General features: G+C 44.3%; 1 protein-coding gene across 1 annotated transcript in view; it reads left to right on the top strand.

The window, feature by feature from the left end:
• Positions 1-11,071, top strand: part of PROX1 (prospero homeobox 1) — a 44,843-nt gene extending 33,772 nt beyond the window's left edge. The window contains exon 4 of the mRNA XM_075540573.1: positions 10,886-11,071. Within this exon, the coding sequence (XP_075396688.1) occupies positions 10,886-11,071 (186 nt within the window). The remainder of the gene's footprint in view (positions 1-10,885) is intronic.
• Positions 11,072-25,524: the final 14,453 nt, after the last annotated feature.

Here is a 25,524-nt window from a genome sequence, read left to right on the forward strand (position 1 = left end):
GCTTTATTTATATTTATATTGCTGTGCTGATTTGCCAATGGAATTCTTAGATCATTTTAAATGTTCACCCAATGAGTTAACAGATGGACTAGAAGGTGCTAAAGAATGCCTTTTGTTTAACTAAAAGGCACAGGTTTCCAAAATGCTCTGGTTTAGTGCATCTGTAACCAGAATGATGCTTTTGGATGGGCGCATATCACTAGCATCCGAAAAGGTATAGATAGCCATTTTGCTATGAGTCAGACATTTCAAATACTCTCTTAAAAGACAAAGACTCAAATTCAGGTGAGGAAACAAGGAAGCTTCTCAAAGAGTGTCTGTGCCTTTAATTCATGCTATTGCCAGAGAAGGCTGCCTGACAGGTGATGGCCAGTAGCAACCCCCTCCCTCCACTGAAGACCAAAGTCCAGTTTCTGTGAGTCTGGTTCATGGAGTCCTATTCAAAGTAAACCCTTAACCTCCCCCCTTGGCAGTTTTCCCATGTGCCCATTCTTCCGGTCACACTTCCTCCAATGGTCATTTCCCTCCAATCATCTCTGGCCGCTACTCTACTGACATTCAGAAGGGCTGGTATGGCATTAGGGGACTTCAAGCCATCTCACTTGCAAATGCTGTTAAAGTTCTTGCCTGCGAATCGAAAGATTGGTGGGCCATGCCTCAGAAGAGACACCTGGTGATCTTCCTTGGAAAGATCAGCCCTTGAGAACCCTGCAGGGCCCTGCCCTACTGGGCCACACGTGGGAGTCACATGAGTTGGTTATCAACTGGATGGCAACTGTTTTCGTCTTTATTTTCTAACCTGGAAGTGTGCACATCTGGAGCTGAATGCATGGCCCTGCCGTAGGGACAGATGGAGATGCCTTCCATGTGCCACTTTTTCTCAGGGTCTGTACAGCCTGGCTGGGAAATGCCAAGGGGGTGTTGTTGTGTGGGTCCCTCACTCAGCATCTTCCCCTGGCCTTGCTTCTCCACCCCCACCCCCAACAGGTACCCTAGCCCCCCTTACCCCATGCCTCCATTTGCTAAAACCTCCGACTCCAGACTCACCTGAGAGTTTGGGAAGAAATGTTGCCCATCAAGTGAGAATAAATCAAGATCTCTTTCTTCCTTGCTCGATTAAAACCAAACATCCACTAGAATACCAACACCCCCATCCTCAAATGTTATTTTTCTCAAGGCAATTTAACCCTTTCTCCCTGGTACATATTTGATTCCAAATACATAGAGTTTGTCTTACTCTTTTCCTGTGAGACAGTGAGACAGCCAAGACATCTACTCTATGTGAAATTTGAAAGTAAAATCAATCCTAAGCCGGTCTTATCATTTTTAAAGTGTGTTTGCCCAGCTTGGTAGTAGGCCGGACGGAGCAGGCAGCTTGAAGGCCGCATACTTTTCAAACCTTGGTTGCAACACGTCTGCCCCATTTTGAAACTGTCTTTATCTAGCCGAGAAAACGAACATCTATTTGACAAAGTGGCACTCTGGCCAGTTTATCTTGCAATATGGCTTTAGCTCACTGAGCCTATTGATTTCCTTAAATTAATGTTTACAGAATGCTACTGAATTTTGCTCAACAGGACATTGTTCTTTTGAAGCTTTGTAAAAAAAAATGATACAGACTGTTATTGCCATGTGTTCCTTTGCTTACACTAAGGACACACCGGGATTGTGTGTGTGTGTGTGTGTGTGTGTGTGTGTTTTCAAAAGGACCACCTTGGACTGTCGCCATGTCCCACAAGCATTTGCTCTTCACATATTTAAGTAGCAAAACATATTACTCAGAAACAGGCTCACTCATTGGGCCTAACACGGCGAGGGCACTAGACTGAGCTAATCCCTGAAGGTCCTGGAAATCAGAATGCCACTCAGAAGGAAAGAGACTTTAGTCGCAGGCCCAGCGGTTGCCACAGAGCCACCTGGGCCTCATTTGCTGCGACACAGCAGGCACGGACCAGCTAGCGGCTGCTGCTGGGCCAACGTGCTGCTCGGGATCGCGCTGGTGCTTTGAGCGTCGGTGGGAGCATCCCACTTCGCCATTTGTGGGGAACTCTAAATAGAATGAACAACTTGGGTTTGGACCACGGTGCTCAGTGTTCAGTACACAGAACCCAATCTCGTGAGATGACTTTAAAATCGGCCTACCCATTCCGCTCCTGACAGCATCGAAAACAAGGATTTGAGTCACCACCATGAATTGGCCAAAATATGACCTGGAAAACACCAAGGCACTTTTCTCAACTCGTTGGCTCAGCCAGGAAGATTGCCCAAGCCGCTCACAGTATTTCTCGGAACGCTGCCCTTGTCCACCATAGTTCTGATGCCACCGGGAGCCGCTTCCCCAAACAAGGGCCTTCTCTACAGGTTCAAGCATCCACTCCACAGCTGAGTGATATTTTATGCCTATCAAAGGAGGGGGTCTTTGTGGCGCAGGTAGTTAAGCATCTGGGCCCCTAAAGGTCAGCAGTTCAAAACCACCAGGCAGGCAGCCATTCCTGAGGAGAGGGACAGAGCTTTCTATTCCTCTAAAGAGTGACAATCTCGGAAACCTATAGGGACAGTTCTACCCTGTCCTACAGGGTCGCTCTGAGTCAGCATCCACTCCATGGAAGTGAGTTATGTTTGTTGTTGTTATTGTTGTTTTTAGGAACACATTCGTGGTTGCCTTCGGGTGTGCTCCTTCCCTGTAAGGCACGACCATGCAGTCCCACGTTTTCCTGTGTTGGAACAGCAGATACCGTGTCTCCTTTTCCAAAGAGCCAGGGAGTTTCCCTGATGGCAAAGGAGAAGGCCGTTAGCCATAGCATCTTGTCTCCAAACGCCCCAGCGTCGGGGTCCCTCCTCTCTGCCGCGGGCAGGAGGGTGGAGCAGCAATAACCTATCTGCTCTTGCCTTTCCATCTGGAATCTCCGTGAGGAGATACTAAAGCATCTGAGTTTATCCGTTTAAGTCCACTCTGTCTGCAGCATAATTCCCAGCTTGTGCCACTGCTGTCAGGAGATAGGTCTCTCCTTGATCAATATTGACTTAACAAACAGCAGGGATGGGAGAGTTTGTTCAGAGGCACCACGAGCGCACCAGGGTGAATGAATGTTCGGGAAAGTACTTCAGCTGTTTGTCTCCTTTTCTGGGATCTTTGTGCGGATGGGAGGATGTGCGCATGCGTGCCAGATGCCTCCCCTGCCTCCCACCCAGGATCTCCGAAGACAGGTAGAAGTCAGGGAGAAAGAGCAAGGCACTTAAGTGGCTCGCTGTATGTGATGTAGTACATGGTCCACATTATCTGGCAGGCCACTCACGGTGTAAAATTAAGTTTTGAAAAACTCAACCCAAAGTGTGTTTTTCCTTTTGCCTGCCTTTATCAGTTAGACATTTCAGAAAGGGTCTTAAACCCGAAACCAAACCCACTGCCACTCATTCCGTTTCTGACTCACGGCAATCCCATGTACAGGGTTTCTGACACAACAAATCTCACAGGCGTGGACAACCTCATCTTTTTGCCTCGGAGTGGCTGCTGAGTTTGAACCACCGATCTTTGGGGTAGCGCCTATTACCTAATCCAAAGCAGGAGACACTAACACATGGTCTGCACCCAGCATCTTCCTTGGTGGCCCCTGGCACAGGAGTGGGACATGCGGGTCATCAAAGCCGTGCAAACGATGTATAAGTTCTGCTAAACTTACCTCATCCTCTGACCAGACAACCCACGGAGAAGAGTAGCATTTCCCATGTGCAGACCCCTACCCAGTTTTACACCATCCGCTGTGCTTCCCTTTGCTAGTCAATAAGAGCATGCTGAACTTGAGAGAGCAGGGCTCTTTCAACTTGACTGGAACAATGCGTTTAAGGCTCCACTCAATGCCTTTGACCGGGAGGAGGCATCTGGGTCGAGTTTGAGGGGTTTTGTTTCTGTGTGTGAGGGGGGTGGGGGTGGGGGAGTTGGGAGGGGAGGGGTGTGCGAGAGGAGTTATTTATTTATTTGGTTTTGTGAATCGGAGTTGTAAAAGCCATCTGAAATATTCATGCAGAATTGTCTGAGAAGCCCGTTTCTGTTTTATTTACTGCACAGTAGAACAGCCACAGCGGATTAGTTCTACAATACCCGTAACAAAAGCCCAACAGCTGATGCATGTGATGTTAGGAGGTGACAAAACAGTTAAAGTATGCTGCTGGCTACAGGCAAGCAGTCAGCAGATGCAGACAAAAGGGTTTGTGACAAGAATAACTCTCTCTCCAAGGCAAGCAGTGAAGAGTATCCAAAATACCAATACCCTTTTCTCCTTGACATTGTCTTCTTACAGTCAGCATTTTATTGCCCTTTTATAGTATTAAAGAAAAAAGGAAGACAAGGGGAGGTGGAAGAAGAAAGGAGACCCACACACAAACTAATTCACCCAAATACCAGCCCGGGTTTTACTTTTTATCAGCTAGCTACCCCTGCTGCACGTGTTTCCTTTTCCAATTGCCCAGGTGACGGAGGTTGAGGGGTGGGGGAGATGGAGACACACTGCACAGATACAAGATACACAGAAAAGATCGTCTCTTAATAAGATGGCCATCTATTGATAAGGCTGCTAAATCATTTGACTCTGGTTAGTGGAGGGCAACTAGAGCAAGAGGTCTATCTCTGCCTCATTCTCCATCCATTTTGGCAAATGTTATTGCACCAGTGGAATTAGGCCAGAAGGCCACTTTCTCAGGGAGACCACGGATGTAGGGGTGTCCACCCAGTACTGCAAACTGGGCACAGCTTAGGTCCCCTGCCTCCTCCCCTTGCAAGAAACCAGCGAATGAATGGGCTTATGGTTATCTCAGAGGTGTGAAAAATCAGCTGCTCTGTCTCCAGAAAATAGGAGAGGCTGTCTTCTTTTTAACCTTTGTAATTCCCCTTCTATTCTCTGTGACATTCATTCAGCTGCCAAGTGCGTTTGGCAAGGTTTGGGCCGGCAAGCACACTTGCAGTGACCGCTAACCTTGGTATGTCCTGACACTTATGATGAGTATCTGCAGGACACAGAAGGCAGGCAGCCTGCTATGTCAGGCTTTTATTATGTACTGCAGAGGCTAGGGACTGTCAGCTTAATAAAACAAATCATCCTTGAAGGTAAAGCAACTGGGAAGAGGAGGAAGAAGACGGGCACACACAAAAAAGTGTCTTTGCCACTCATTCTCCTAACAACAACAATAAAAAGAAGGGAAAATAACTACACAGCACCCATTGTGACTTGAAGACCTCCCCCATTTCTCCCATTCCATTCCATTGGCATCCCCTGGGCCTCCTCCCCGCTGAGGAGGTGCAAGCACACAGAACAGTGATGCAGTTGGTTGATGCCCACAGCCAGCCTGGTTCAAATTCCCCAGCATCTTTCAGTACCCTCAAGACACTGATTCCACCATCCAAGCATCACAGTAAAGAGAGGCAACCCCACATCAGGAGAGGCTCCCGTAGTGAAGCGTGTGTATGCACACAAAATTTCCACTCTCTTCTCCTGAAGAACCTTCAACAAAGCAGCGCCCACAATAGCTTCAAAGTTCAAGCCAGAGTCTTTGGAAGCCTTTTGTTTTTTTTTTTCCCTGTGGCATGTCCAAAGGCATGGCCTCCCTCCCCCTTACCCCCCCCCCCCCAGCGGCCAGTATTGTCTTGCATTCCAGGGACTTGATTGACTGTTGCCACCTGATGCTGAGGAGCTACTGGAGGGTTCATGCTGCAGATTGTTGGGTTCTATTAAAAGAAACCTAGATAAGGGATTACTTGTCACTAAGGGATTTTCTGCAGATGTTTATTAGTGATTGGAAAGCCATTAGGTGTGAAGAGGTGCAGAAAAATATGGGCCTAAATCGTCTGATCCTAAATTCTGAGACCAGCCCTCTCAAAAAAAAAGAGGGTCATCTTTGTTAAGTGGAGTTGGGAGCATTTCCAAGCGTGGAGGGCAGAGTCTTTCTTGCCATTGTTCCACGGGTAATCTTCCCTGGCAGCCTCTTAGAAGATCGGCGGCTCTGAAACATGTGTGGGAGCTTCAAAATGTTATCGTGGAAAAATTACATGATCTTTTCATTGCTGTTTGGAAGCCCCCTGGTATACTTCTTTTGTAGCAACCAAAAAAAGATGAGTTGTTGCAGGCTGAGAAGATGTCATCCTAACTTGCTTTTATCCAGCCTAGTTCACTGCCTGACTATTGCTTCAAGGAAAACACTAGAGTACATAAGAATATCATTCCATTTCTTCAGAAAAAGTTAATTCCTTCCCACCCATAGCCTGCTAGCCCAAGCCTCCTGCTGGGACTCTTTAGACCACTCCCATTTATTTTATCACCACTCGGTCCTCTGTGAGGAGCCCTGACGGTGCAGTGGTCCAACACTCTGTTGCTAAAGGTTGGTGGTTCAAGCCCACTCAGAGGTTCTTCTGGGAAAAAAAAAAGACCTGATTATCTGCTTCTGTAAACCGTTGTTGTTGTTGTTGTTGTTGTTGGGTGCCGTTGGGTCTATTCAGACTCATGCACTGCCCCTCTGCTTTACCAAACATGATGTCCTTCTCCAGGGACTGATCTCTCCTGACAACACGCCCAAAGTATGTGTGGCAAACCTCACCAGCCTAGTGTGTCTCAAAGGAGCCCTCTGGCCATACTTCTAAGACAGAGGGGCCTATCCTTTTAGCAGGCCATGTTACAGCCTCAGAAACCCCATAGAACAGCTTTCTGTCCTACAGGGTCTCTCTGAGTCAAAATGGACTTGAAGGTGCACACCAGTAACAAGAGCTTCTCTGTGGAGTGTTCTCAATCACAAGACCACAGCTTACCATGACGTGACGTCTCCTCGAGGAGCACCTGCTGACATGCAGAGGTTGAATTCGGGGATCAGCTCCAGCTCTTTAAACTCAACCATTATTTGAACTATCCTTCTTTCAAGTACTGAAGTGGGGGTGAGGGATATAAGTGATTCAAGGGACTCCATGAGCATCACCACTGGGTGACTGGACTGTGGACCACACTAGGTGACACTGTCAGAGGGAGGGACATCAAAGCGACTGCTTATGAATGTTTGTACGGGGTTTCAGCTGACAGGTATTATTTTTCATTAAACGATCCCTGCAGTTATAACAACAAAATCCTTTTGTAAGCCCAGCTTCCGTGTATTGATATACTTACAAGGTAGATTAATAATTCCAGTCCCTGGAGAAGGAAGGATGTCATGCTTGGTCAGGTAGAGGGGAACACAAAAGAAGACCCTCAGTGAGGTGGATTGACCCGGCGGCTGAAAGACTGGGTTCAAACAAGCATTGTGACGGTGGGGCAGGACTGGGTGGTGTTTCGTGCTGTTGAACACAGGGTCACGATGAGTCTTGGCCCCTAACAGCAACAGCAGGACCGCAGGCTCAAACTACACGCTTCTTTACTTTCCAGACCTTTCCATCCACTCCAGTTGGAGCTGTCATTATACCCAATTTCCACGAGGCTTTAAGTAACATTTTTGTTATCGTCAGTGTTTCTGATTTAGTCAACATTTCTAATATTTCAGCTACAACATTATGGTCATGAGTACTCGTAAACCTCTATCAATACATTTTTGAGAATCAAATTGTAATTCAAGGAAAAGGAGAAAGGGATTTTTCAAATATCTGTTCCATGACTTGTAATGTTACAACTACTAATGCGTTTCATTACAAAACAATTTCGTTGATAATGTTCAAATAATATAATAAGTATTGCCTTTAAGCAATGTATAACCATTCCACATCTTATTCGGTGGTTAAAACCAATCACAGGTATTAATTACTAAGGTTCTGTGTTGCCTGGTGCTGGAGGAGGTCCGTGGAGGTGATGACGCCATGAGTCACTGCCCTGGTGACACAAGTACTAGCACCGCGTGACTTTGTTGTCTTCTACAGTGAAGCAGAGAGTAAAACTGCATTATAAACTGTACACCTAGTGAGTATGCAAAAGATGGACAAGGGATGAAATTCTCCCTTCCATTTGGGAGACCTGGTTTAATGTATAGCCAATCAGCGTCCTGTACAGGAGCCCTGGTGATGTAGTGGTTACTTGCTGGGCTGCTGACTAGGTCAGCAGTTCAAAGCCACCAGCTGCTCCTGGGGGTGAAGATGAGGCATCTTACTCCTGTTGAGTACTGAAGTCTCAACAACCCACACGGGGCAGTTCTGCCCTACTTTATAGGGTCACTGTGAGTCAGATGGACTGATGACAGTGGGTTTTTCAGCCCCTCATGTACAACCAGCACTATCTGTCAGAAAGGACTTGTGAGTTGCTGAGATGCTAAGTAGGTTTCAGTGGCATTCCAGACTAATGAAGTTCTAGGAAGCTAGAAAGAAAGGTCTGGTGACCCCCTTTTAAAAGTCAGCCAAAGGGTTTTCCCTGTGGTTGACAGCACCCAGTGTGCAGCTGATCGTGGGAGCGGAGCGGGACTTGACAGCGCTTCATTCTGGTGTTACTGTGAGCAGGTCCAGTGACAGCTGGCAATGAAATGGGTCCTCCGCCAGGCGTGGTGGGGACTGCACAGAATGGAGAGAGTGGCCCCTTACTTACAGACACAGGATACGGTCATGGAAACTAAGTAAGTGCAAAGGGAAATAGCACCAAGATACAAATATGAACACGTCACAGGATGGACTACGAGAATTATCACAGTAGATGAATGCTTCAAACAGCAGAGAACACCCTAAGAACCGTGAGCCCGCGTGGTGATCAACGCTGTGGCGGCTGCCAGTGACTTCACCGGCGTTTGTTGCTCAGGCAAATCCTAGAACTACGCTTTGCTTTCTTCCTTTCTCTAGTGCCGAGATGTTCTAAATATATGCCCCCTCCTACAGTGTCAAACAATGCCCCTGTCCCTTTGTCCCCAGTGCCCAGGCCTCCGGGGGCAGGGGCTGTCCTTCCAATGTGTGGGGCCTCTGGCTTCTCTGACTTCCTGTGTAGCAGCTGCACATGCGCTCTGCCCTCCAAGTGCCCTACCAGGACAGGTTCAAGGATGACAGGCCTTCCCTGGGACTCTGTCGCCAGTGGCCAGTCAAACCACGCTTCTGGAGGGTTTGATAAGCACTTTAACTCATTGCAGACAGAATTAATGATCTGACACGTAACTCCCCCGTCCCCTCAATGCCTGGCAAAAAAGGAGTCAACCATTTCAAGCTGGATCCCTGGCTGTGTAGTGGTTACACTTTGGGTAGTGATCCAAATGGTCAGCAGTTCGAAACCACCAGCAGCTCCGCAGGAGAAAGGCTGGGATTTCTCCTCCCGTGAACAGTTACTGCCTCGGACACCCACAGGGGGCTCCCAGTGAGTTCGCCTGGGCTCGGTGGCAGTGAGCAAGGTAACACTAGTTTCCAGAAGACAAAACACAAAACTACCTTTCATGAAAGCGTTTGGCTAGCAGCAGCCACACCAGGTAGGTCAGGTGGATCATTGCACGACCTGCTTGGTCCCTAGCCAGGTTCTCGCCCTCACGAGTTCTCCCTTAGGAGGAAGAAAGGCCACTTCATGACTCTGGAGTCCCCTACAAACATCGTGGGTAACACTCCCATGGGACGGAGTTACCAAGACTCTGGAATGGACGTTTCTGTCTAGTCGTAGACGTTATCTGGGGAGAGGAAAAGAACTGGACCATGTTACACATGGAAGTCTCTCCCTTGGTGTGGTTAAGCTGAGGGTTGGGACTGAGGTGAAACTTTGTCCCAATGTAGATGTGTTTACACATCCAATTCAAGGATTTTTTTCCATGTCTCTGCACGTAGTGTAAAAAATAAGACATTGCTAATGTACCCCCACCAAGAAAAATCTATCAAGTGTCATGGTGTACTTGCAAAAATATGAGTTATGGAAGGGTTCTCCAAATCTATGATCTTGATGTGTGGAAAGATGGGCCTTGCTTTACTCTGAATAACTGACCAAGAATTTATCAGTAGCTACGGCTTTCTCTGGTTGGGAGGCCAAAACCATTAACTAAAACAATTAAGAGAACACAAGTTGCTTCGGAAGAAAAGGCTTAGCAAACTGGGATTCTAAAAGGAATGTTTGGGGAGTGTTATCTTGGAAGATCATCACCTTGAACAAGTCCCTTGATCTTCCAGAGCCTCCATTTTCTCATTGTTAAACGGGGTAATAATAGAATTGACCTTATAGAGATGCTGGGAGATTTGGATGACATACCGTGAGCCTGACATGCAGAAAGCACTCAGTAAACGCTACTTAGTATTTTTCAGCACTCTCATGGAACTTTCTGAACTTCAGATAAAGTTGTTCCTGATTTAGAATTTTAGGATTTGGAACCAAGCTCGTATTTTGTGACTGAGTTATTCACAGCTTTATCTTACTCCTTTATTGTAAGGCGAGCGCCTTACAGTGTGGGCTACTTTAAGACACGCTTTGCATTTAAGCGAATACTTCTAGGATCCTGGAAACAGATATTTAAAAAGTTGTTTGTTTGTTTGTTTGTTTCAAAAATTCAACGTCTGATGGTATATTATGTTGAAAGAGAATGCTTTGTTGTTTCACTTGTGAGAGCACCTTTTGTTTCCATCATGAAAGTAAGAACGAAAATCCAATTAGAATTCTGGAAAAATTATTTGGAGACTTTCTTCTGGAAGACACCTAATACAATAAAGTGAATCGACACAGCAGCAGCCCGGCTTCTCTGTGGGGCTGTGCGCGTCTTCTGCACAAGCCTCTTACTGAAAGTCCGCGAAGCTGTCAACTCCGCATTAGGATGCAGCTATATATAACAGCTTTACATAAGCGAATGGGGCAGCCACTTTCAGAAAATGCAGGTGCCATGTAAGCCCCTCTCTGAAACAAAGAACTTAGCTCGGCTTCCCTTGGAGAACAGGAGACTTGAAACTGAAAACTTCATTAATGCCATTGTCTCCTTGTATCAGCAGGTTCCAGAGAGATTCCTGGAAGTCGCGCAGATCACGTTACGGGAGTTCTTCAATGCCATCATCGCAGGCAAAGATGTGGACCCTTCCTGGAAGAAGGCCATATACAAGGTCATCTGTAAGCTGGATAGTGAAGTCCCTGAGATTTTCAAATCCCCGAACTGCCTCCAGGAGCTGCTTCACGAGTAGAAACCGCAACGACTCTTTTCGAATGTATGCAGAGCAACGGTCCCCTTTGGATATCTAAGTTATGTGTCTAAATTGTGATTTCATATAGATGTATATGGGAGGCGTGGGCATGTGATGAAATCAGCTGGTAATTCCTCCTCTCCGTCTTTCTCTCATTTCTTTTGTTTTCCTTTCCATTGCAGGGGGAATATTTTGTCCAAGGCTCTTTACGTTTGGGACTTAAAATAGCGTTAACTTTCAGGGAACAGCAATGTTGATGTGTACAAAGTCTACATTAGCAAGGAAGGCATTGGTGAACGACGCCTCTGCTTGAAGGCGGGCATATTGCAAATGGCAGTTAGCCGAGGGGAACCCAGGGACCCAGCACCATTCTGCAGTCGTGTGTCTCACCGTTTGACTGCTAAGAGAGACAGAAAAGTCCATGCCTGTAAGTGGACTTTTCTTACCTGTTTGAAAGTAATGCCAGTAGCAGCTGAACCACTCACTCCCCCGAGGACCAACTTCAAACAGAAAAAAAAATCATTATCCACAAAGCGTGCCCTCAGAGGAGCGGCAGACACCCCACACAAGCACCAGCTTCTTATGGAAGCAAAGTGATTGTGCGCAGCACTGGCTCTTCCCAGTGGAAACTGAAAATTCATGAGTGATCTTCTAGCCCCTCTGTAAGTTGGCCTGTGTCACGCTTCACGGAGAAAACCCCACCCCATTATTTTCTTACTTCCCTCTTAGCTTCAGATATTAAAAGGTGCGTACATTTCCAGCTTACTCATATGCCACTCTGCCCATATGTTTGAAAGGATTATGATTTCCTTGTAATGTGTAGCAACACTGTTGTTCCCCCTCAAAAACTATTTTCTGAATACCTTTCTACTGCAAGGTATAAAGGATAATCCCATCTTGATCAGGCAATTCCTGCCTCCAGTAGCAGTTTGCTGACAGCTGTTAGCTAACTTGATCTTCACTTTGATACCACCTAAGAGGAGTACATATGCGGACAACCTACTTTTCAGAAACAATCCCATTCCACCCTGTTGCACTTTCAAAGTGGTGACCGTCTAAGTGTTTCTTCAGTTTAGGGACAGCGTTTTAGAGTGATGGAGAAAGTCTCTTCTGATCCAGAAGCTAGAATTGACCAAACTGTGAGCAGTCTGGCCAGCACAAGACAACTTAGAGTGAGTCCGAAAACCCCAATGTCTGCACACCAGGGAAAGCTAGCTGCGTGCTTCAGCGGTTCTCCTCCTTTCCCTCCCTTCTCCGTTGGTCGACGGTGCACAAAGTCCCACGTCTGCTTTTAAAAACCATCTTCAGGCAATTTGCACTTGTCTTATTAGAGTTTTTGTTTTGTTTCTTTTGCGTGTAGGTGCAGTAAGAATTCGTTGTTCAATTTAATAACTTTGTAAGCCCCTCCCCTCGGGTAATTTGATAACCATTTCCTTTAAAAAAATGACACAGAAACAAATTGGGGATTTACATCACTGAGAGCATAAATACTTTTTCTTTTCTTTGGAGCATTTGTTTTAATGACAGCTTGACTTTGGAGAATGCCAGGTGACCCGTGTGACTAAGAAACTGGCCCACTCTCGGTCATTTAACGTCATTTACAAATTCTGCTGATAGACGGGGTGTATGAATGCACTTATTTTCAGCACAAAGCCTTAACCCTGCCGGCTTCAAGTTAAATGGTGCAGTCCTATGATGCCCTGCGTCATTCGGGCGCCTGGTCCCCTCTCGCCGTGAGGACAGAGCAGGCAGCGGCATGGTCTGGGCCACCAGCTGCTTCACTCTTGACCAAAGGCTATGAGAGCTCCCAGCTCCTGCTACCGCACCACGCACACTGCACCACGCACACACAGGCCTCAGAGCCGTTTGTTCCTGTTGCTTAGGAAAAAGTTACGCAGTGCGTTGGAATAAGACTTTAAAAAAAAAATAGGATAAAACCAGGAAGCCCACAATTTGTTAGCCATCTTAACTTGTGGTCCCACTCGCTTGACTTCAGGTGAAGAGAGCAGCCTCATGGTGGTCAGTCTCAGTCCCACCCTTGGGTTTATGCCGCTCTGGGTTTGTCTTATCGGCCCTGGGTCCCCATCGCAAAGTAAAAGGCTAAGTCGACATGTACTTGCCTATGGAGACAGATTGACAGGGAACTTCTTGATCTGGGGCACATTCAATATTGATTCCAGCGTTTATTTGGATTTTGAGTATTAGTTCCCCCTGCCCCCGCTTTTCTAATTTAAACAGGCGAATTAAGCAAAGGTACGTGTTCACAACCAAATGGCAGCGACACCCTTGCCTACTGCTAATAGCTGCCCATTGTTCACCGTGGTAGAGAAATCGGTCCAGAGTAGAAACTGCATCATCTGAACAAACTCACATTGTTGTTCTGAAACGAGATGGCCATCACATTGCTTTAAGGTGGGTTGTCCCCATTTTACAATCAAGAAGTCTTGTGCCTCCTCAGGATGTTATGTAATGGCAAAAGCCCGTCTCTCCAACGCCTAGTCAATTCACAGTTGAGACACAAGGCACTATCCTTCCAATGTTAACTGAACCCCCTTCAAAGGACAATTGGCCACTTGGGGGAAGGCAAACTTTCTCTTATGGGAGGGTCAAAGGTGAGAGACAGTTCACACAGTGGGGAGGACTCTAAAATCCACGCGGAAATACCACATTACCACTTCTTTTCGTCTAGCCCGAAGGTATTTTTGCATCTTGAGAATGCAGTCTGTACCTAGACCTAAGCTGCACTAGTGGGGGTGGGGGAGAGAGGATATTCTTAAATCCTTCAAAATTCCCAATTGTTGTTTCATCCCCCAGGAGCACGACTGTTCGTGTGCCTTCTGAGGCTTTCAGTTTCATCTTCTTGACTTTAGTTTCAATTATACAGCTGCAATAAACACTAGTGTTGTTGTTGTTTTTTTTCCTGGCTGTTTGACATAATGTTGATAGCTATGCATATTTTGTGTCTTTTTAAAAAAAACCAACAAAAAACAAAGTGGGAGAATACGTTTTTGAAGAAGAGAATTTTTAGCACAGTTTGATACCACAAATTATTATTTTTCCTCAAATTGTTTGAGCAGCATTCAAGTTTTGAAAATTCTTGTAGAAGCCAATTTTTTGTAACTGTGGTGCAAATCTTGTGTTTTCTTAGCCTAATGAAAAGTAGTATAGAAGCAATATTTCATACCATGTGCTATATGTGTGTGCAGAGATATGTGCACAGACACATACACACACATGTAAAATATACATAAATATATGCGTGTGAAGTGGAAAGCTTACCTTTTCCTATATAGATTTAAGAACTTATTTTAAACATTTGTTGTTTGTGAAAAAGATGTTCTATTTGCAACAACAAAACATTTAATTCTCACTGTATCTCTGGCTGTTTAATGGGGACATTTCACATTAAATGGTGAGACACGTGGAAGATGTTAGAATGTAGTCATTGCTTAAGGAAATGTTCACCCACATATTCCCAAAGTTTGCTTTGTGCCTCTGAGTATTATTTAATTAAAGTGTTTTCTGTTTGCAGAATCTTTGTTACTATACTAGGGATGTGGGTGAAGATCATTTTTTAAAATCAAAGGACAAAACAGAGAAAAACAAAAACAAGACAACAACACTACACCTAGAGGGGAACTTTTATAAAGTGATGTAAATATGTAACCTCATGGCCATTGTTAGGTAAGACATGAGATTTTAATAAATAACTACATTCTCACAGCATCTGTTGAATTTATTAGGAACACTACAGTGACTGTATAGACAGTTGAAAGCATTCTTGAAAATCCTGCTCTTTACTTTAAAAAGATAACAGTCTCTTTCATCAGATGTCAAGGGCAAGGGCAATGCAGTTTCTGTAAATTTATGAACTTTCTTTTCTGTGTACATGAAGACATGTTTAATAAGTAATCCCTCTGCCCTCCCCCATCTCACCTCCCACCGGTTAACATTAAGTCATAAAGCTACAGATTTGGGGGCTTAAAAAAATAGGATGCCTTCTTCCCAAGAGCCATCCAAATTTCATTAAAGAAAAAGTGGTTTATGGACCCTTTGGAAGAATCACTGTACATTCAAGGACAGAGTAGCCTGTCTTTGCCATGTATATGACATTCGTTGGTGTGAATCGCACATACGCTTCCTTCTGGTACAAACTGTGTTTGCAAATTACAAACAGCATTGTTTTCAAAAAGCTCCTCCTTTAAAAAAAATGTAACTGGTTGATCTGAGTTAGCAGTTACTGTATTGCACTTAAAGGTGATGTTGAAGGAGATACAGTTTTCTGGAGATCGTTGGTTGTAAACCACCTATTATACTACAATTGAAACGTTCACTTTCAAAGCTGGGACCCAAACTGTAGCTTCTTATAAGTATTCTTCTCAGAACGTCACATACCTTGGAAACATCTGGACTTTGAATCTTGTCAACTGAGCCTTCTCTCAAACCAGACACCCCTGAAATGCACAGCCAGGATCTGAAAAGGCAAACAGGCTGGCCACCTTTTTTGAAAACGTATTCATTTTGTATTTTGTACATACTCAATTCCTCTATACAGCATAGAGAAAGCATCCTAAAATTGTATCTGACCACTTCCAAATTAGAAATTAAGAGGGAGAAAAAAGTATTTGGGGTTGGTCTCAGAACTACCTAAAGAATTAAAGATTGCAGTTTCCCCAATACTTCCCAGCCATTTCTCATATGTATATAGTTACAAACCGTGATAAAACACTGCCTTTATATTATTTAGCAATATGTTGTAAATAGCATTATTAAGCTCTTTTTTGTAAGACCCTTTGATTGAATATAGTACAATAACTCAACTGATAAAGTCAATTTTTGATTTTCTTTTTTTTTAGCTAGAAGCGATTTCAATTGTGGATTTTTGTTGTTGTCTATTGTTCTGAAGACTTTGCATAATTTATTGGTTTAATTTATCCTAATTTATTTGATGAAGGTGTACAATTTTGTATTACCAAGGATGTACTGTAATATTAATTGATATGATAAAAAAAGAAACTCCCTGTCCATATTAAAAAGAAAATTAAAAGGTGCAGTAGACAATTAATTTTCAAGTCAAAGTACAAAATTTAGTTTGGCAGCTACTAAATTTTAAACAGGAAAAAAAAAGAGAGAGTTGTTAGGGTGAGGGTGGGGGTGGGGGTGGGGACTCTACTTTGTGTGTTTCAAGCTTTTGTATACTCTCCAAACTTTTACCTTTTTGCTTTGTACACTTAAAGGATACAGTAGTCCAATTGCCTTGTGTGCCTTCCATCTTCTCTTAAACTGAATGTATGTGCAGTATATATGCAAGCTTGTGCAAAATAAAATATACATTACAAGCTCAGTGCCGTTTGATTCTTTTGTGTTTGTTTTGCTTTGTTTGGTTTTGTTTGGAAAACGTGTAGCACTCACTTCATTTGGGGACCTGTGCTCCATCATAGGCCAAAGGCTGGTTGCGACTGTTGCTTCAATTTTGCAGTTTTCCTTTCATTCGAATTCTTAATTATACAAGTCTAACACCAAGGCGGGAGCCCTGGGGAGTGCTGGTGACATAGTGGTTGTGCATTGGGCTGCTCCCCGCAAGGTCAGAAGTTTGAAACCACCAGGCATTCCGTGAGAGAACAGATGAGATTTCCTCTGCCCGTAAAGAGTTCCAGTCTCATAAACCCACAGGGCCAGTTCTACCCTGTCCTACAGGGTCGCTGGGAGTCGGAATCCGCTCAATGGCGGGGAGATATGGGAGGAACAGCAAGGCTTGTAACTCACTCCTTTCGGAAACTATTTTTTGGTAAGGCCTTTTCTTCATTTCAAAAGCTTGTAGTCCTTGACTGGGCTCCTCTGTGAAACTTCTCCGGAGGCGGCAGTTTTATGTAGCCCTTGGGATTCAAAAACGTTAGGCAAAGTAATGTTTTGTTTCTAATTCAATCATTGCTCATGTTTAATGACTAAGAACAAGGAGAGATGGCAGAGAACACGCTTGCCACAGGAAAATGACAAGCTTGTATCGTTACTATGAGCGTGAGGCTCCAAACCAATTATCAATGTAAAACTTCAAAACTATTTTTAAAACTTTGCTTCAGAGATGACTGCCAGCATGTTTCCCACTCCTTGTACGGCATTTGAAAATCCCCTTTGACAACTTTACTTGGGTTTGCAAGCACACGATCTGTAGCCTCGAGTCCGGAAGCTTACTATTTCCCAGAGACCTTTTGCGGGTTTCCGGACCACCTTCCACTGCCCGGTTGTCCTGGTCCATCCTGTGGGACTGAGGCCGCTTAATCTCTGATTTCTTCTGTTCCTCCACTGAGATGACGAAGAACTTAGCTTTCAACCCCGCTGACACGGTGCTTTGAAATTGATGCAACACCAAAAAGTGACAAAAACAATATTGTCCTCCTCTTGCTATCAAGCACATATATTCAAAATGTTAGTCTTCCAAATAACTTATGCAAAAGAACATGCTTGTTCGCTTCAGTGTCATCATATCCATTTGCTGATTGGGGCAAGCGGAAATATCCCCCTCCCCACTTGGACAAAAGACAGAATCTGTAGTAACCTCGTAACTGTTTCACCTTGTACTTAGTTGGTTGTATCTGCTTTAAACCAAACTGAACAATCCAGTCACAAAATCACAACGACGTCAAGGCAGGTGTGAATGTAGGTCAAGTCGTTATTTCGATGATTTGAAGTGATCAAATTGCCACGTAGAATAACACGCACCACCATTTTCAACACTAACCTGAAACTTGATGTCAAACCTTGTTGCCCATGTGTTTGGACACCAGTTAGTGACCGTATTATAACTGATCATAATCTTCACAAGATAACAAAGGATGGCTTTATTCATTTAAATTATTCAAGAATGTAACTACAGAAAAGCTCCGCGTTTTCACATGTAGTTATCGAGATCTAGGGTTTCAGAAAGGAGCCCCGGTGGTGTGTTGGGGTGCACAATGGGCTGCTAACCTCCAGGTCAGCAGTTTGGACCATACACCATTCGCCATAGAGAGTTCCAGCCTTGGAAACCCACAGCTGCAGCTCCATAAGGTCCTATAGGGTCAATATGTCTTCAATTGACTTGAGGCAGCGTGGTTCTGATTTTGTTATTGTGGGTGTCAGTACACTCGTTTGCTTCTAATGCATGTAAGAGCAAATGCTTGAGTGGGCTTCAAGAAGTTCTTGGAAAGTTTCCATTGCCTTTTAATTCCATTTTCCTCGAATTTTTGAACCCTCTAGTGTACAAAGGAAGCCAGCTGATATCATTATGGAAAGCACAATACAATAATTCAAGCACATAATAAAAGATTTTGTTGTTGGGTGACAGGAGTCACCTCTCTTACTGACCCCATGGACAGCAAAACAAAACACTGGCTCGTCCTGTGCCATTCCCACAAATGCGGGTGGGTCTGAGCCATCGTTGCAGCCGCTGTGTCCATCTATGTGCTTGAGGGTCGTCCCTGCTTTTCACCCACCCTTTACTAAGCATGGTGACCTCTTCCCGGGACTGCTCTCTCCTGATAACATAGCCAAAGTCCCTCACACAAGGTTTCGACAGTCACTTCCACAGAACATTCCAGCTTTGCTTCTTCCAAGACAACTGTATTTATACTTCTGGCAGTCCGTCTTATATACTAATTTATTTGTCCCCGACACCATAATTCAAAGGCAGCAATTCTTCTGTGGTCTTCCTTACTCTAGCTGTTGCATGCGTGCTAAGATGCTTGGAAATGCCGTGGCTTAGCTAGGTCAGAGACTTGACTCCTCAAAGTAATGTCTTTGTGTTTTTAATACGTTAAAGAGTTCCTTCGCAGGAGACTTTGCAAATGCAATAACCCATTTGATTTCTTGGCTGCGACTTCCGTGGGTATTAATTGTGAATCCAAGTAAAATTAAATCCTTGACAACTTTCCCTCTTCTCTGTTTATCATGACGCTCCTATTGGTCCAGTGTGAGGATTTTTGCTTTCATTCTGGTGACGTGCAAGCCCTACTGAAGGCCATCAGTCTGTGATCTTGACCAGTAAGTGCCTCAGGTTCTCTTGACCTTCAGCAAGTAAATGTGTGTCACTCATCTGCACATCACAGGTTATTAATGAATCTTCCTCCAACCTCGGTGCCATTTTCTTCCTATAGTCCTGCTTCTCAGATTATTTGCTGAACATACAGATTGAATACGAATGGGGAAAGGATACAACCCGGACTTACATCTTTCCTGATTTGAAACCAGGCAGTATCTCCATGCTCTGCTTGAAACATTGCCTCTTGGTCTATGTACAGTTCCACATGAGCACAATGACGTGTTCTGGAACTTGCCTTCTTCTCGATCCACCCAGTGGAATGTCTTTTGCACAGTCTCTAAAACACAGGCAGACACCTTTCTGGTATGCTCTACTTTCCGTCAAAATTCATTCCATTTTAGCCAGGATATCCTTTCTGCTACCGACTAACCAACGGACTCTGTTCCTGTTCATAGGGATCTTACGGGACAGAGTGGAACAACCCCTTTAAGGTTTCGGAAACTTTACATTCTAGGAGGAGACCGCCTCTTCTCCATCCCAGTGGCTGGGAGAGCAGCCCTGCTGACCTTGTGAGCAGCAGTCCCAACCCATAAGCAAGTACTCCGCTAGGACTCCTTATTCCCCATCCTCCTCTTAATCAGGCTTGAATGCATGGTAGCTTCCTGTTGGCTATATGGCTGCAACTAGTTTGGAATTATTGTCTGTAAGATTTTACTTGCATATGATATAAATTATCTGGCTGTTGTTAGGTGCCATCGAGTCAGTTCTGACCCATAGTGACCTTATGCACAACAGAGCTAACCAGTGCCCAGCCCTACACCATCTTCACAGTTGTTCCTATGCTTCAGCCTGTTATTGCAGCCACTGTGTCAATCCATCTCCGTGAGGACCTTCCTCTCTTTTACTGCCCCTCTACTTTCCCAAACATGATGTCCTTCTCCAGGGACTAGTCTCTCCTGACCACATAGCCAAAATATGTTAGATACACTCTCACCATCCTTGCTTCTAAGGATTAATGATATAATTCCAAAATTTTCTCATTCTCTGGAGTCACCTTTTTTTGGAAAGGACACAAACATGGTTCTTTTCCAACCGGTTGGCCAGGTAATTTCTTGATACAGACTAGTGAGTGCTTCCCCTGCTTCATCTGCATGTTGAAATCGCTCAGTTGGTGTCCCATCAATTTCTTCAGCCTTGTTCTCAGCCAATGCCTTTGGTGCCTCTTGGACTGCTCTCTTCAATATCCTCACTTCTTGATCTTATGCTGCCTCCTAAAATTGGTTGAACGCTGAGCAAGTCCTTTTGTCTCACGACTGTGCATTCCATCTGTGTTTGAGATTTCCTGTGTCGTTCATTGCTTTGCCCATCAAATTCTCCAATAGGATAACCTGAGACTCCAATGTTTTCTTTAGTGATTTGAGTTTGAGGAATGTTGAGCGTGTTCCTCCCTTTTGGTTCTCCAGCTCCAAGTTCTTGAGCTGTCTTTCCAAACTCTGTTCATTGTTGCTTCTGGGCTAGATGGCCGCTTGTTTGCTTTCAAGCCTTTAAGTCCCCAGACGCTATATCTCTCAGTAGCCGGGCACCATCAGTCTTCGTCACCACACTTGCTTATGCACACCTTTGTCTTCAGCGTTTATGTGAGGAAGGTGATCACACAATGATTGTTTTTGTTCCTTGGTGTCTGCTAAATGGTCCATTCAACACCTTATATTTGCTTAGGCTGTGTGCTTCTTCTCTGTGGGCTTTGTTGCTTCTGAGCTAGATGGCCGCTTGTTTGCTTTCAAGCCTTTAAGACCCCAGACGCTATATCTTTTTGATAGCCGGGCACCATCAGCTTTCTTCACCACGTTTGCTTACACGCACGTCTGTCTTCAGTGATCATATCAGGTAGGTGGGTATGATGAAATGACCGTTTAGCAGGGCGAGGTGCTATTGTACTGGGGGAGTATGCGTGAGGAGGACCAATGTCCATCTGCTACCCTACTACTGAACCTATAAATATATGCACATAAGTCTATTTCCCCCATAATCATAAATATATTTACATATGTACATGTCTGTATTTAGGCTTCTCTGTATGCACTTTGCCTCCTACTCCTTTCCTCTATTTCCTTTCACTTTCCTCCCATCCCACGACCATGTTCAGCCTTCATTCTAGTTTCAGTAATTCCTCTCAGTTCCTTTGCCCTTGGTCACTCCCTACCAGTCCTCCCATCCCCTCCCTCTTCTGGTTTTGAACCACTCGCTGTTCTCTTGTCCCTGTGCTGGGCGACACCTCCTCCCTTCCCCTACCTCCCACGCTCTCATGTCCCTCCAGGACTGTTGGTCCCGTTATTTTCTTCTCTCATTGTTTGTCCAGTCTATCTTGTCTAGGTGGACCTGCTGCTATAGTAATATGTGCATACAGGAGTGGCAACACCAGGAGGGAATGGGGTGTAGAAAGGGAGAACCAATCTTGGAGATCTATGTGTAACCTCCTCTCTGGGAGATGGGCAATGGGAAGGTGGGTGAGGGGAGACTCTGGGCAGTGTAAGATAAGATAAAATAATTATTTATAAACTACTAAGGGACCAGGGGGAAGGGGGGAGCGGGAAGGGAGGGGGAGGGGAAAAAAAGGAAACCGAGCTGATTCCAGGAACCCAAGTGGAAGGTGAATTTTGAGAATGACGAGTGCAACGAATGTATAAGGGTGCTTTGCTCAATTGATGTATGTATGGATTGTGATAAGAGTTGTATGAGCCCCAATACAAAGATTTATTAATTTTTTTAAAAATCTATTCAGCTCTTTTTACTTTGTCATTTCCTTCATTTGCTTTATATTCAGGAACAATTGTCAGAGCCTCTTCTGACACCCATTTGTCCTTTTCTTTCATTTACGCCTTCTAATGACTCTTTGTTCTTTTCATCTATAATGCCCTTAATGTTAACTGATGACACGTCTGGTCTTGGGTTATTAGTGTTCAGTGCGTGAAATCTATTCTTGAGATAATCTTTATATTCATGTGAGGTATATTCAAAGTTACTTTGGCTCTCCTAGACCTGTTTTAATTTTCTTCAGCTTCTACTTCAACTTGCACATGAGCAATTGATGGTCTCTCCTGAACTTGCTCTACACATAATATTAAGATATTCCATAATTTCTTTTCATAGATATAGCTGATTTGGTTCTTGTGGGCAAGGTTCACAAGTGTGGTCATTGTTTACATTGTAGGAAAAAATACATTTGCAATGAAGTCGTTGGGCTTGCAAAATTCTATCAGATAATCTGCACCTTTGTTTCTATCACCAAGGTCATATTTTCCAACTACTAATCCTTTATATTTATTTCCAACTTTCACATTCCAATCACCAGCATTTATCTATGTATCTTGATTACATGCATAATTATTTTCAGACTTGATAATGAAGTTGGGAGAAATCTTTAACTTCCTCACCTTTGGTATCAATGGCTGGTGAGTCAATGTGAGTAATATCCGTATTCGCTGTTCTGTCCTGTAGGTATAAAGACATTACCCTGTCACGGACAGCACTGTGCTTGAAGACAGATCTCAAAATGTTCTTTTTGACGATAAATGAGATGCCATTCAGTATCAAATTGTCATTCCCAGTGTAGTAGATGATACGTTAGTCTGATTCAAAGTGGCTGGTATTAGTCAATTTTAGTTCACTAATACCTTAGATATTGATCTGTATGCATTCCATTTCATTTGTATGCCTTCCAGTTTTCCTAGATTCATATTTCCTGCAGTCCATATTCTGATTATTAATGGATGTTTGCAACTGCTCTCATGTTGAGTTTTTAAGTCTCACTTAGGAAATAGCTGTTGCCATAACTAAGCAAAAAGATCAATGAATGTTACAGTAATAAATAGTATTGTGCCCCATCACAAACAATCACAACTTTTAAAAGGAATGCCAAGACACTTCGGAGAAACTAAAAGAGTAACTTTGAAAACTCAGTAAACAAGAAAACACTGGTTTGGGTGTCAGAAGACCTGGCGCCAATTCAACTGTAAACATCTTGTAGCCTCAGGCAAACCTAAGCAAGTCTCCCGGCAATCCAATGAGTTGCAAGAGGCAGGGGAGTGTGATCATCAGTGTGGCCACCTTCTTGGCTACCTCTGAAGGCCCCTCCTCGAAGGAAGAAGATTTGTTTTTGCATCTCACAAGAAAGGCAGTTTATATTGCAAGGGCAAGATTCTGAAATCGGCCAATTGTGACTTTGGATCTTTTTTCTCTCTCTACAAGATCCATCCTCCTTTCTGTATGAACACTAGAACTCTGCCCCTTGCTCTGGTCCAGCCCATCCTCCCCCTGTTCAGCAGGATAGACATCTGGTTGCTGTTGTTGTTGAGTGCCACAGAGCTGGTTCTAGCTCATAGTGACCTCCTGCGACAGAGGAGGACTGCACCAACTGGCTTGCTTTATTATTTTTTAAAGAAAAAAAGTATTCATATTGAGTACATTTACATTTTTATTATTACTTTGGAATTAATACAGATATCATATCATTCCCTAGTTCCATCACATCCAGCAGAGTTGTATATTTACCACCACAGTCAGTTTCCAAGCATTCCTTTTCTACATGGACCCCTTGTCATTGTCTCCCCTACACTCCCCACCACCACGGACCCCCCTCCCACCGAATCCCATATTTCTACTTGCTATCTCTATAGGTTCATCAATCCTGGGTTTCATATACCAACCACCAAAAACAAGCCATAAAACAACTTCAAGAGGGTGATCCCCTAAATAATCTAACACCTCTGAGATTATACCCTAATATGTATGAACAAAATCCGAACAAACAGAAATTTTTGGAAACCAGATCAGGTCCAGCCTGCATCCCAGGTAGGGTCTTCTGACAAAGTTTGAACTGTGCGAGTCAAATTTATGCCTTTGATCTTTTGGACTCACCCCTCTAATACACTCTGTTTAGTAGCCACTTTTCTCCTGTCCCTCAATAATGGATGGAGGGAGACCATCAGAGACTTATTCCCTAGGTAGCTCCACAAATGGATTTTGAACTCCCACCGCCTTCTGCACACCAGATTCTCACACTGTACGCTCTGATATTAATCCCTCCTTCATTGGATTATATATTTCACAATCGCTGCATGATTGATGTTGGTGTACTTCTTCAAAATGGACTTAGTCAACATGCTATTTTATCTAACAGCCAGGCACCATCTAATTTCCTCACCACATTTTGCTATAGTGCCCATCTCTGATGGTGAATACCAACCAAGGCCATGATGTAAGAAATAATTGTTCTTAAATTGGAGCTACGATTTAGTGTAAACCCAACACCCATTCCTGGATCTATGTTTTTGTTGTTGTTCTTCTTTAATTTATTATTATTGGGCATTAGCACCAGTGTCATGTCATTGCATCTTTCCATCACATCAAGCAGAATTGTACCATCACTTCTATAACGTTTTCAAGCACACTATTTCTTCCTGGGTTCCTTGGCATTGTTTCCCTTTAACACACACACACCCCATCACTCCACCTCCCATACACCCTCCCACCCCCAAATCCTTGTTCTACTTGCTTTCCCTATAGGCTCATCAAGCCTAGGTTTCATTTACTTAAAATCAGAAAAACATATCTCGCAATTTCAAGAGGGTAACCCACAATGACATAGCACTTCTAAGATATACCCTAATATGAACAAACAAAAACCAAATAAAAAAATGACTATCGTAGGTTTGCTAGAATAATCCATAACTTAACACAACATATAGAACATGGATGTATCAAGGCCTTATTTGTCCACCTACCAAATGCTCACCAATTATGGTACAGATTTCTTCTGCTTCCTAAGACACCATGCATTTTCCGACTTAAGTCCTCAAGTTCTAGGTGAGCCTGAGGTGGAGTCCAATTCACCCAGGGGAGCTCCCTTGTGTGATCCCCGGTGCAGCCTCTGGAGCATGCTGTGTGCCTTGAAGATCCAGGATTCGGTGTCCCAGTGCACCTCGACACCCAACCTGGGTCCCCAGAATGCATTCAGAAGCCTAGGTTAATGTGGTCCATCTGGTGTATACTGGGGGAGGGGAAGTGCACTCCCCACCCCGCCCCGCCCCCACCTAGTGTCCCCCAAAGCAATTCCAGTCCTTCTTCTCCACGCCTGGAAGTCAGTCCTTCCTCTTTTCCTACCAACAGATATGCCTCTGTGCTCCCCCAGACGTGCAAACCAATGGGTTTTCTTTGCTGTAACTTTTGGGCCAGGACTTTGTAATCCAGCGCCTCTGGGGTGGGGGTGGGGGTTGGCGTGGGGGGGGGGCGTCCAAACTGCCATCGGCAGTCAAGGACTTAGCTGCTTTGCCAGTAGCGCTCCTTAGACATCTAGAGATTGTTCGCGAGCGATTTCCCTTCTCAGTAATACATGAAGGTAAGTCAGTAGTATTGCTACAAAATCATGGCAAGCTTC

Source organism: Tenrec ecaudatus, chromosome 1 (assembly GCF_050624435.1).
Source record: "Tenrec ecaudatus isolate mTenEca1 chromosome 1, mTenEca1.hap1, whole genome shotgun sequence".
Classification (NCBI taxonomy): Eukaryota; Metazoa; Chordata; class Mammalia; order Afrosoricida; family Tenrecidae; genus Tenrec; species Tenrec ecaudatus.